Source organism: Lepisma saccharinum, chromosome 23 (genome assembly GCF_977018435.1).
Source record: "Lepisma saccharinum chromosome 23, izLepSacc3.1, whole genome shotgun sequence".
Taxonomy (NCBI): Eukaryota; Metazoa; Arthropoda; class Insecta; order Zygentoma; family Lepismatidae; genus Lepisma; species Lepisma saccharinum.
This window is the reverse complement of record NC_139251.1, coordinates 38,171,542-38,184,389: the sequence shown is the minus strand read 5'-3', so window position 1 is coordinate 38,184,389 and position 12,848 is coordinate 38,171,542. Positions and strand designations below refer to the sequence as shown.

At 38.3% G+C, this 12,848-nt stretch overlaps 1 protein-coding gene across 3 annotated transcripts in view; it reads right to left on the bottom strand.

Moving 5' to 3' along the window:
• poe (E3 ubiquitin-protein ligase-like protein poe) overlaps positions 1-12,475 on the bottom strand; it is a 206,180-nt gene extending 193,705 nt beyond the window's left edge. For all 3 annotated transcript variants that reach the window (XM_083109941.1, XM_083109943.1, XM_083109942.1), the window contains exons 1-2: positions 12,357-12,475; positions 3,917-4,014 (exon numbers count right to left, since the gene is read on the bottom strand). In XM_083109941.1, the coding sequence (XP_082966067.1) occupies positions 3,917-4,014; positions 12,357-12,475 (217 nt within the window). The remainder of the gene's footprint in view (positions 1-3,916; positions 4,015-12,356) is intronic.
• Between the last annotated feature and the right edge of the window lie 373 nt (positions 12,476-12,848).

Genomic DNA, 12,848 nt, shown 5'->3' with positions numbered 1-12,848 from the left:
CCTCATGAAACTGTGCATAACTCTGGTGAATGGAATGTGCCATTCAATGTGCAACCTCCCTTTGGGTGCAATCCTTTATTATACCACAGCTAAATATCTTCAGGGGTTCTTTTTAGAATAGAAACCAGACAGCAAGCCTTCCAATGGAGACAGTTAATAAGATTATATTATCTTTATTTTTACAAGAAGATTAGAGTTGAGAACACATGAGAATATATTCATATAGAAGTAATCGGACTTTTACATAAATTTCAATTGCTCTATTCTTGATTCAAATTCCATTTCTTATTAGTTTGTCTTCACTTTCACATTCACAATTGATAGCGTAATTTCCCTTTATACACTTGAGTGGGCTTCCTTCTGGATTTGGGTCTTGACGTGGGCTTCCTTCTGAACTTGGATTAAGACTTCCTTCTGGACTTGGACTCGGACTTCCTTCTGAATCTATCTATCTTATATGTCTATTGATCACGAATATTTTACTTTACTAATTGTCCTATACTTTCCACCAAGTCCCAGAAAGTTTTGCCTTTTATTCATCCAATAACTAATATCAAGTACAATCTAGTAACCCACCTTGGGGCATCGATTAGAACGTGCCACCACTAGTAATTGCAACTAAAAGTGTAGACTCTGTGCAATGAATAAAAAGTGCAGCCAAGTCAGTGCAGTGATCGTGACGTGCAGCCAAAAATTGCTGTGGGTCGTGTAATCTAACAAATCCAAGATTTGTTAGGAGAGAGAAAATTATATCGGTACTTTCACTTCTTTAAATTTCTTATCTATTTACATATGAGTACATGTTTAATTTCACAAGTATTTTTATTAATTGATTATCTTTATATCTTTTCTTTATTATCTCATACTGTATTCTATTATTGTTCATCTTCCTAATTTACTTTCACGCTTATTTACACTGTCATTCATGTATATTACAGCTATCTTCTGTCTTGCACGCTTTGTGCTGACATCTCTGTTTAACATTCGCAATCACTCACGTGAATCAGACTCATTGGGTACATAACAAATGACAACTGACAGCAGATAAAATTTGAACACAAAAAGCACCTTCTCACAGCCATGATCTGTGAACTTTCAATACCTGCCTCTCAGCAGCCAAATGTGCAACTACAGGACATTACCTATTACGAAAGAAAACTCTGAGTGTGTCCCCATCAATCAACCGGTGCAGTTGTAGGGGCAATATGTTGCATGACCTGCCCAGAAAAAAATATTGAAAGCCTGACAATCATTTTGAATGACCCTGTATTTTATGTGTACAATTCTTACTACAAATTTTAAAAATTCAAGCACATGGTATTTTCATGTATGTGCTTACTGGAAATTTATTTCAATATATGGAACCAATTATGAACATTCCATATATGCAGGGGTTGTGAGAGGTTGAGGGAAATAAACTCTTTTCTCAACGTTGTGGGTGTGAAAAGAAAGATAATGGTTACAACTGTGTGGAACAAGTTTGTAGCATTCTTACATCATAAATTTGACACAAGAAACTGTCTTAAACCTTGTGCTGGAAAATACATTGTATATTCATAAACAGCATATTGATCATCTCATATCATCAGAATACGTGATGTATGAGAAAAACACATCTTTATTTCACTATAACAACTATTAACTGTAATTCTAATAACATTCACTTTTGACATGTACATCTATTTTCTCTTTGGCTTTCACCACACAGTGGAACCTCCAATTTTACATTTCCGTTTTGTACATTCTCCCACATTATACATTCAATCCTCATGGTACAAAGATAGCAAAATGTACTAAAACATTAACAGACTCCTACATTTTCCTACATATTAACTTCTTCACCTTGACCCTCTGGGGTTACATAGCATTATGAAAGACAGTAGTTATAAAACAGAAATTATTACCTGGGTATATATTTTTTTACTTCAGATCTTTGCACTTTATGCATTGATAAGTAATTATTTATGGCTATAAAAAAAGTCGTGTGTACATAAAATTTGAGATTTTGGCTCTAGTTATCACTACCATAATTTGGAAGTTAATAGGAAAGTTTGCAAAACCTCAGACAAAAATCTCAAAAGATCTTTCAGTATCAGATGATAATAAGGCCAAAGTTAGAAGCGTGCAATGTAATATTTACACTTTGAAATCTGCAATGGTCATTCTCAAATCATAAGTTATACACAGAAAAATGAAAAACACTAGATGTTTAAGTAAACATATGCTACCCTCATTATTAATTCATGACTGAAAAGGCTCTTAGGGAAATGCACGATTCAAATTATTACTGCAGTGCTAGTGTTGCCACTATCACGAGCGTGCCGTGAATTTTCGTGATAGGCAAATGATGGGTCAGTTTTTCATTTTGGCTAATTACATTTTCAAATGTAATATGAGGGGGAGGGGGTTAAGGATAAATTTGGAGCCAAAATTACCGAAAATTGGTTGAATTAAATTGTAGGTTGAGTCCCAATTAGCCTTTCTGTGCATAAAGTGGACGTAAACAAATTTAATCATAATATTGTTTATTTTCTGAGACACTTTTAATTGCTTATTGAAAACTTTCCCATTTTTCTTACTTGTTTTGGTTATGCATAGTTGAGGGCACAGTCTCTCCATGATTCACCATCTCCAACTTTTAAGTACAAGTTCTTTAACTGAATGGTTTGCAAAGATGATCCCTAATAGAGTCCTTACATGCACCACTCCAAATCGATGGATCGTCTCGTTTGTCAGCCCTGGTGCTTAGTTATTTTCAACGTAGACCATACTTTAACACAAGATGGCAAAAACACCACACAGAAGAACAGAGTAACACAGGATGATGGCCACAGTGAAGAAAACATGTATCTGCAGCTCGCATGCTTCCAAATGCTCCCTCTTCCTCACCCGATTTGCAGTGTTACATACACTCTATATTTCAAAGTTACTGACCTCATGAGGGATATGTTCTAGTATAAGCTGGTGATTTTATTTCTTATAATACAATACGAACGGTACTCATCGACTAACTTTATAACCTAATTTTTCATTACTGTTAAGTTTCACACCTGAATAATCGTACCGAGTTAGGTGGTGCTACGGATGCATAAAAAATCTCCAAGTTAGCAACACTTGTGGCCAGCGTGGACGAGTTCTTTCCAACACCCTTGCCAAAGACGAAGTGAGCCGGGGATTGCTTATGGATGACCTTTTATTTTTTTCGTAGAGGAAGAACAGTGACCATGCAAGAACTGCATAAGTCACTTGAAAAGCAGGGAGATAGACGAGCAGTCCTCTTCCTTCTAATACGAATCAGTTGTGCTGCATTGCTGAGTGTCATGAATTGTGAAGCCGCTTTATATTTGCAGCCAATATGACAGGAAATGAAAAGGCGTCATATGTAAATATGTTAAAGTAGATAAATTACATTCCAAGGTGTATAAAGGCATTGAAAAACATGAAATTAAGATATCAAAATTGTTTTTATAAAACAACGCAAGCGGCGCTTGCTCTGTCTTCCTTTACCGCATGCTTCTGGCCACTATAATAACTTCAAGTGGGATACAATGCTTCTTATACTCATACCAAGAGTGTCATGCATTGTCCTCGTCCAACGCTAACTCAGGGGTGTGTAAACTACTTGGAAGCATGATTCATACACAGTAATATATTCAAAGTGCAAATATATTTGCATTGTGAAATGTCATTTATCCTGTGAGATAAACATACAAATGATAACATATATAATGGAGGAGGCTTCTGGTGGTTGCTGTTGGTTTTAAACCTCTCTAGAGAAAATATATTCATGTTTTTCTCCATTTGCAACCAGATGCCGAAGCAAGTAATTGAACCCAATGTAGTAGCACCTCCTCTCACTAGAAGTCGTACAAGATAACTGGAATTGCAAGTAATGAGATAAAGTCAAAATACTTACTTGAGCCGGAACTTGAACTGATATAATCAGCTGCAAGGGCAGCAAATGATGAGTAGAATGCTTCATATTCATCTTCGTGGTTCAAGAGTTCAGTTTCGCTGTAAAATAAATAAATAAATAATAATAATACAGTGGTAAAGGTTAAATAGTTCAAACACTGACACTTCTGGGTTGTAACAATACCATATATTCTCAATGGAATCGTTACAACTGAGACGTGTCCATGACTATACACAAGTCATAATGGCCCATAGTTGGACCTCACACATTCTCAGAATTGGCCATCTTGGAGGTAATGTGATGAGCAACATGTTCTGGCTGCCTTTACCCCAAGCATTTGTCCCAGGTGAAAATTGTTCTTAGGCTGGGTGAGCCCCACTTTGTGCAGGAACTGTGTCTGAAAAATGCATAAGAGATTACCCATTCTCGGAACTGAACATGGGTGTGATGCAGGACAGCTCTATCCACTGAACCACAGAGGCTGAATACACAATTGAGATTTCTTAAATACTAAGAAGTTAATGAACATTTCTCTGTAGCTAAGTGAGCCGCCGTAGCTCACTCCTTAGGGTGTCCAACTACCAGGTGAGAGACCCAGGTTCGATTCCCGGTGGGGGAGAACTGGGATTTTTTTCCTCCTGTTCAAGCAGCTCTGGCACCCATCCAGCATCATGTAAAGTTGGTACCTGAAGTAATCTCTGGAGGGTAAAGGCAGCCAGGGGCATGGTGCTGATCACATAACCCCACCTTCGACTGTGATCAAGAGAGTGTGGGGCCCCAAACTCCACACCACCTATACGCCTTCATGGCATGTGCAAAGCACAGGGGAGCACCTTACTGTACTCTGTAGCTAAACAGTTTAAAAAATGTACCCTATATAAACAGTGGTTTTGTGTTGTTTTTTTTCTGCATAAGTGTGTATGTTTTCCTTTTCCTTCCTAAAATTTCAACTACTTTCTAATGATATTTAAGAAAAAAAAATCTGTAATCGACCATATGCTAGTCGAACGTCCCAACCAAAAAGTCATGTTACCTATGGTTTTGCAAGTTTAAACAAAATGTTGTTACATTAAACTTCAATATATCTCAAACAACAACTTATTCACGGAGGCACGCTTGCTCAATGTCATAATTTAAAATCGAAGCATGTAAAATGTGATGTAAAATCTTCAATTAATTAAATCAGTAGCTTGAAGAGATTTCATCTATGAAATGTATCTGCCTTGATGCATGTCCCTCACCAAGTTTCAATCAATTTCAACGGGATCAGATATCCCAATTATTCTACATGGGAAATAAGGTCCAACTCTCCCATATTTTTCAATAACAAAAGAGATGGCAAAATTTAAACTCATTACAAGTTTGGTGAGCCATACAAAACTTCAAGTTGACTGCAAGATCTTGCACATTTACTTTTGGCTTGCAGAAGTGATGTAATATCTTGCAGTAGTTGATTGACATTTAGTTCTTCAGATGCAGTGCACAAATACATATGGGTCAGGATTAGTAAACATGCAAATTTGTAAATGTTCATTCTCTATTTCGATCTGTATATTATACTAGCTGATTGCCTGGCATTGGCCGGGTATTTATTTATCCCAATCTTCTATTAGACAGGAATATAATGAATTCTAACTATAGTGCAAAATGAACTTGGAGTTGAATGGCATTGGGAGTGTCACTACTCATCTCAGCGGCCACAAAAACTATGGATTCCACTCTAATATCGGTCGTTTCACATGTCACCTCTTCCCACCCCCACTCCTAGGGATGCCAGAGGTGTCTTGGAGTTGAACGGCATTGGGAGCGTCACTATTCATCTTAGCAACCCCAACAACTATGGATTCCACTTTAATATCGGTCATTTTAGATTATTTTTACATGTCATGCCCTTCCTCCCCCCCCCCCCCCCCGCCCATGGGTAACAGAGGTGTCTTGGATTTGAACAGCATAGGGGGAGTCACTATTCATCTTAGCGATCCTGAAAACTATGGATTCCACACTATAGATCCACCAACTTATTTGAAACCCTGGCCAGAAACAAGTGGCGCTAGTGTCGAATGTTTAGGAGGGGAGCTCGGGAACTCTGGGGCGAGGGAAGGGATGGCAGAAACACGTGTTTTCCCCCTGTGTTGCCAAATCTAGAAGTGGTCGTGTGCAGTGAAAGGTTTGCAAGTAAACAAATATGCAGGCCGAATATTAAGTTTCGTTTCTAGATGTGGTAATTCAAATAACATAGCATAAGAGAGAGGAGGGAGGGGGACAATAAAGTTAAAAACGCCAGCTGTCTCGCAGAAGGATATCAACAATTTAAACACATAACATTAATATTATAAATTATGTAAACTATAAAAAAAAATATGTAAAAAAAAAACAACTTACTTTTGGGTTCTTGCCTCCGGTTGGCCTGGAGGCAGATTATAAGGTGTCTATGCTGGAGAGGTCCGAATTCGAACTTTCGCTGTCACTGTCGCTATTTACATCGCTACTTTTGGAACCCCGATTCCAGGTTTATAATCAAAGTTTGAACTTCATCTTCGAGAATTCCATCATTCTTCTGGTATTCTTTTTCCAAACGGATGGCATGTTGGCACATACATTCCCATTCCTGCACTGTGACACTGTCAATTGCACTTTCGGTAAGAGCCCTTATTTCTCTCAAATTTGAACTTACGTTTCGTGAGGCAACTCTACGCTTTATGGTGCTCCATACGTACTCGATCGGGTTCAAGTCGCAGTGATATGGTGGAAGTCGAAGGACGTGGTGGCTGTGGGTTTTCAAAATTGTGTCAGCTCGATATACCGGATCGGGAAGATTATTTTTTACTTTCAGCAACAATTCTGGCTTTGTTTGTTCGATATCGAAAGTGATGTTATTTTTTAATAGCCATTCTTGAATCTCTAGTTTCTTACTTTTTGTGTTCGGGGCTTTATTGGTTTGAATTGAGTGGTAGGAGGCATTATCCATAACAATGACAGATCTAGGTGGGAGATTCGGAATAAGTTTCTGTTCCGACCACTTCTCGAAGTTCTCGGAATTCATTTCGTTATGGTAATCGCCAGAAGTTGTTTTGGCCTGAAATATATTAAGGGCGTTTGGAACAAACCCCATGGAACCCCCGGCGTGACTTATGATAAGTCTCTGCCCCGGACTGTCGTTTGTGAAGACACCTGACACATCTTCACTCTGCCAACATTTTTTTACTTTGTAATTAGGATGAATCCAAGTTTCATCAATGTAAACAACAGGCCTCCCTTCGTTGCGGAATCTGTTGATGGCACGAAGATATCTTGCTCTCCAAACCACAATGTTGCTTCGTTCAACCAGAGCTAAGCGAGAGTTTCTACATTTTTTAAATTTAAAGCCTATCTGTTTCATAATTTTCCGTAATGTTTCTTGCCCCCCCTGATAACTAATTTCTTCCTTAGCAATAGCTAAAAGTTTCAATATTGTAGGAACTTCTCTTTTCACTACGTACATTTCATGGATTTTCCTTCGCAGTATACACTTATCCATGTCGTCAATGACAATCTTATTTTGTCGAGCACGTCTCCGTTTACCAGGAGTTGACAATTTCTGGTCAGGGGTTTGTAAATCTTTTTTCTCTCTTTTCAGTTTTTTAAGCAATGACTCCAACCGTCCCGTTAGATATACTGCTCTCTTTAGGGGTTGATCGCGAGGATAATTCCACCCGTCTCTTTTCTCTTCTTCACACTTCTCGATGATTCATAGTAGCAAATTTCGCTCACTGCTGTGCACAACTTTCGACATTTTACACTTACTCAAAAACACGTCTACGCACATCAACAACACTCCTCGAATTCTTGAAGAGAGTAAAATTAGCAACACTGTGTCGGCGGAAGTAGGAAGGTCCTTGCCCGACCAGCGCCAGAACAAACACCGGGGGTGAGAGAAGGGGGTGGGGGAGGCCGGTTAGTTCGCATATTTTCCGAGGTTTCAGAAAGCTTGGTGGATCTATAATATCGGTCGTTTTACATGTCACCCCCTTTCCACCCCCCCCCTAAGGGGTGCCAGGGGTGTCTTGGAGTTGAACGGCATTGGAAGTGTCACTATTCACTATTTCTTTCCAGATTGTAAGTCATATGTGTACCAAGTTTGGTCATCGGGAATGTCCCCAATTAGCTTAGACACTCCGAAAACTATGGATTCGACACTAATCTAGGTCATTTTTGACATTTTATTTTTCATCCCCCTCTCACCCTCCATCTCAATAGGTGGCCTATTCCAAATGCAGACAGGCAGGGGGTGTCAGGGTGATGTCACAGATATCCATGAAACTGAAATATATTATTCTAGATACAAAATTATGAGACACATATTTTTTTGTTTCGCAATAAAAAAAAATTTGGCCGTCTTAGGCTGCTTCAAAGTTTGGGGTCAAATTTTCACAGTTTTGGTGCCAAAAATTGTAAACGGCTGTTTCTCAGGAACTATTAAAGATATTTGGATTCTGTTTTTTTATCTGAAAGTTTATTGAAAGCCTTTTCAAATGCATATACAACGAACTTTATATGCAGCTTTTGGGGTGTGCTATGAATGAAATTTTAAAAAATTATCCCCCTTTTGGACCCCCAAAATCTCGAAAAAGCCACCCTAAAAATTTTCAAAATTTCAGGGCAGTTAACAGCAATACCTCAAGTTGAACATATATAAATTTCACGGGGTGTATATGCCTGGTTGTAATTTTACACAATATTTTAATAAGCACATTGACAAGCTGAAAACTTAAACGTAAGACATTTTTTATGCAAGCTAGGAGATGTGAACTCCCAGTACCGGCATTGCATATGTTAGTTCTGTTCATGAAAGCTTTTTCTACACAGGCAGTTTCAGTATTAGAGATGGCATGCAGTCTTCCAGATTGTCCAAGGGGGTGTGGTGGAGAAAGAACTTGAAGAATATTTTGCAAAGGTATCACGTACTGATGTTAGTGTTGCCTAATTCTATCAGGAAAATTATAGCCCTTTGCAGGTCCATGTGGCAGCATGAAATTTACATGCACTTCCTGCATCTCGAAGTACACTTTAGTTGCTTCTTCAACCCACCAACAGTCATCATACATAACAGCCAAATACGTTCTCACTTTGATGTCGTGAATTTTACAATACTGCATAACATGTGAGCTGTTTCCAATAGTAACATTCACTTCTTGTTTCTCATTCTGGGCAGTTCTTGCAATGGAAACTACAATATCATTTCCAGTTCCCTCTGCATGCCACACATGACTTTTATGAATCATTCGAACTGCCTGCACATTTACCCACTCTTTGTGTTTCATATCACGGAATGTTTGAATCTCTGCAGATGGAATGTAAATCAGTGTAACACCTGATGTATATGTCTGAACAACAGTCTGAAATTCTTCTGCAGTCTGAATGCACTTAATATGCCCTGCTGATAAATTGTGCCGTGTAGCAAGGTGCTTAACTGTGTAACGACCCTGCGTGAACATATGTTCAAGTTGTCTGAACTTCCAACTCTTGCCTTGATTTACACATTTTTTATGCCTGTTCTCAAACCAGGAAACTTTATTCTTTTCTCAGAAAACACTGCTTTTCCACTTGTAAACATCTTCCTAATGACTCAAAACTCAAGCTCAGAAGGAATTAACAGCAATTTATCTCAAACGAAAAGAAACAAATGAACATGTGAATATGAAAAACAAATTACTTCTAGTATGTTCTATAAATAAGAAATGTTGAATATGATCAGCAATATCATGATATATACCAATTACATGAAATATTTGGTTATGGACTCTTATGATTTGTATATTGTTTACCAATAATAGCCTGATGAAATAAGGTTTGTCTACTTCAATATTACGATTGTGTTTAAGTTTTCAGCTTCTCAATGTGCTTATTAAAATATTGTGTAAAATTACAACCAGGCATATACACCCCGTGAAATTTATATATGTTCAACTTGAGGTATTGCTGTTAACTGCCCTGAAATTTTGAAAATTTTTAGGGTGGCTTTTTCGAGATTTTGGGGGTCCAAAATGGGGCTAATTTTTTAAAATTTCATTCATAGCACACCCCAAAAGCTGCATATAAAGTTCGTTGTATATGCATTTGAAAAGGCTTTCAATAAACTTTCAGATAAAAAAAAACAGAATCCAAATATCTTTAATAGTTCCTGAGAAACAGCCGTTTATATTTTTTGGCACCAAAACTTGTGAAAATTTGGCCCCAAACTTTGAAGCAGCCTAAGACGGCAAAATAATTTTATATTGCGAAACGAAAAAATATGTGTCTCATAATTTTGTATCTAGACTAATATATTTCAGTTTCATGGATATCTGTGACATCACCCTGACAGATTTTCTCAAATCTGCCTGAATTGAAATGGATTTGCCCAGGTGATGAACGTGGAGTTGAACGGCATTGGGAGTGTCACAATTCATCCTAGCGACCCCGAAAACTATGGATTCCACACTAATATGGGTCGCTTTCGATTATTTTTACATGTCACCCCCTCCCACCCCTAACCCTAGAGGTGCCAGGGGTGTCTTACCCCCATAGTTGAAATCGCTTCAGGCGTGAGTTATGCCGGAACAAACACACACATACATACATTTTTATAATGTAAATTAATTATTATTAATTCGAAATTAACACTAGTGTAAGGTGTAATATATTGCACTTCATAATGGCGATATATCTCCGGAAAGAAGTGAGGAAGCCATGTTTTGTGGAATGTAGCCACTGAGTTGCGCTGTCTACAGTGTTGCCACACAGGGTGTTTGTCACTTGAAGAGGAAGGACCGGTTGAGAATGGTGGGACAGCAGAGTGTGAAGATTGTAAATGTTGTGCAACTGCACTGTGGAGGAAAAATGGACTTCAGCTGATAAAGAAACTAATGGAGTAAGGTGTTCTACCGAAAGAAGGTGATTACATGTGTCCCCGAGGACATGTTCTCCGTTTGTGCAAAGACAGTTCACACTGTCATTTGAAGTATGTTTGCCAAACCTAACTTAACCTAACGTTACGTGAAATTTTCAAGTTACAGACGTGACCGGGAAATTTTAATGTCCGATTCGTATTCAGGAGGCTTCATGTAGAAAGTATACAAAATTTCAAACAAATCAGGGAACACTCCCGTCATCTTCAATTAAGCCACACTTAGGTGCTGGTTAGTCCTAAGGTCTCCCTGTAGAACCTGGATATGGGTTTTGGGGTTACTTTCCTTTAAAAGAGATTGTTGTTGATATAGCATTAAATCCCATTAATATTTTCTCTGTGGCAGAGTGGTTAGCACAGGGTGTTACAATGCCAGGGGTCTGAGCATGAGTGTTTGTGAGTGTCCCTTCATCAATTTCATCGGGTAAAATTCAAGTATCCCCGAAACTAATTTCTTCAAATTTACAGGAGAAATTACTTACCGAATGCAGTTTCTTTAGAATTGTGGAAGTTCGGGGAAGTGTTTTTTCGCATCGTTCATTCAATTTTGCCGGTAAATCATCTATTTTTCGATATAAATGTGTGTCCGATGCACAAAAGCTCTTGCATCCATATACTTTCAGGTCGATGTAGCCTGTGTGTGATGACGTAATCCCAGTCAATCCTGGTCAGTGTTTCCAAACATGTGTTTTTGTAACTTAAGAAGGTACGTTTCCGCAAATGGTTTGCGGGGCTACGCATAATTTTTTTCGAAACCAATTTTTAACTATTGTAACCTATACGTGACCCTACCTAAACTAACCTTACCAGAAATGGTTCATGGGGCTATGTAGGTATTTTTTGGTGGAGTGGGGTGGAAACATTGCATGCTGACTACGGTAGTGAAACTGGGACCGCCATTTAGCGCGTTACTGAAGGGAAAAAGAAACGAACAAAACTTACTTCATACGTCGAAAATATAGATTATTTCCGTGAAAAAAACGAAATGGCACCTTCAAGAATCCTTAAGAATGCAGAATACGTAAGTACCAATGAGAAAAAGAAGAAAATAAAGGTACCAATGAGAAAAAGAAGAAAATAAAGGAATTTCAAGCGTTTCGGGGATGACAGGTAAACGTATGATCTAACAGACTACACGCTACCCTGAAGACGGAGGCCGATTCAGCCTCCGAAACGTACATAAATCTCTTTTAAAAAATAACAATGGTTAAAAGTCCATAAACTACGATGAAAAAAATATTGGCTTAATGATGATTCATACGTTCTAGAATGAAATAGAATGAAGAAATTAAAATCATCACGGAAGATCAGTTCGTCTGGAACTTTAATTGATAACTGAAACGAAAGTTATAAATGTCAACATGGAGTGTATATCTAACCTAAGCACAACAACATACACTGGAAAAATTTAATAAAAAGAATAGTTTTTGCACACTGCAGAGTAATCACCCCAGTTGGGTCTATTGAAAAGAAAACTAATTCAGTTCCCACAACAAAAAACTACATAGTCAGTACCTTCTTATGATGGCCTTCACAAGTTCTCCTATGTCATTTTTATTAAACGAACCGTAAGAAGCAGCTAATATTGGTTTCACGATGGATGCCCATTCAACTCCAGCACTACTGGCTGCCATTTTCTTGTTCAATGTTACTGACAGTGAAAGTAATGATTCATAATGATTTGGACATTTCTTCTGCACGGACGTACTTCGTTGACGAAGGTAGGTGCCATAGAGTAGGTGCGTGGTTCCCGAAAAGTCGATACAGGACCGTAGCTAGAGGTGGGCAGGGGGCAACTGCCCTCCCTGAGAGCCTACTTTGCCTCCTGTGAAAAATACAGAACACATTCCTACCTGGAATTCTCACTAATCTTTACAATTATATCATGTGTTACTACAGCAACATAACAAGGACACCTATTGATTTTGTGATTTATTAGGGTGTATGGGATTCCGTATAATGTCGTATCAGGGGGAGATTCCCTTCCAGATTCAGACTTCAGGAAAT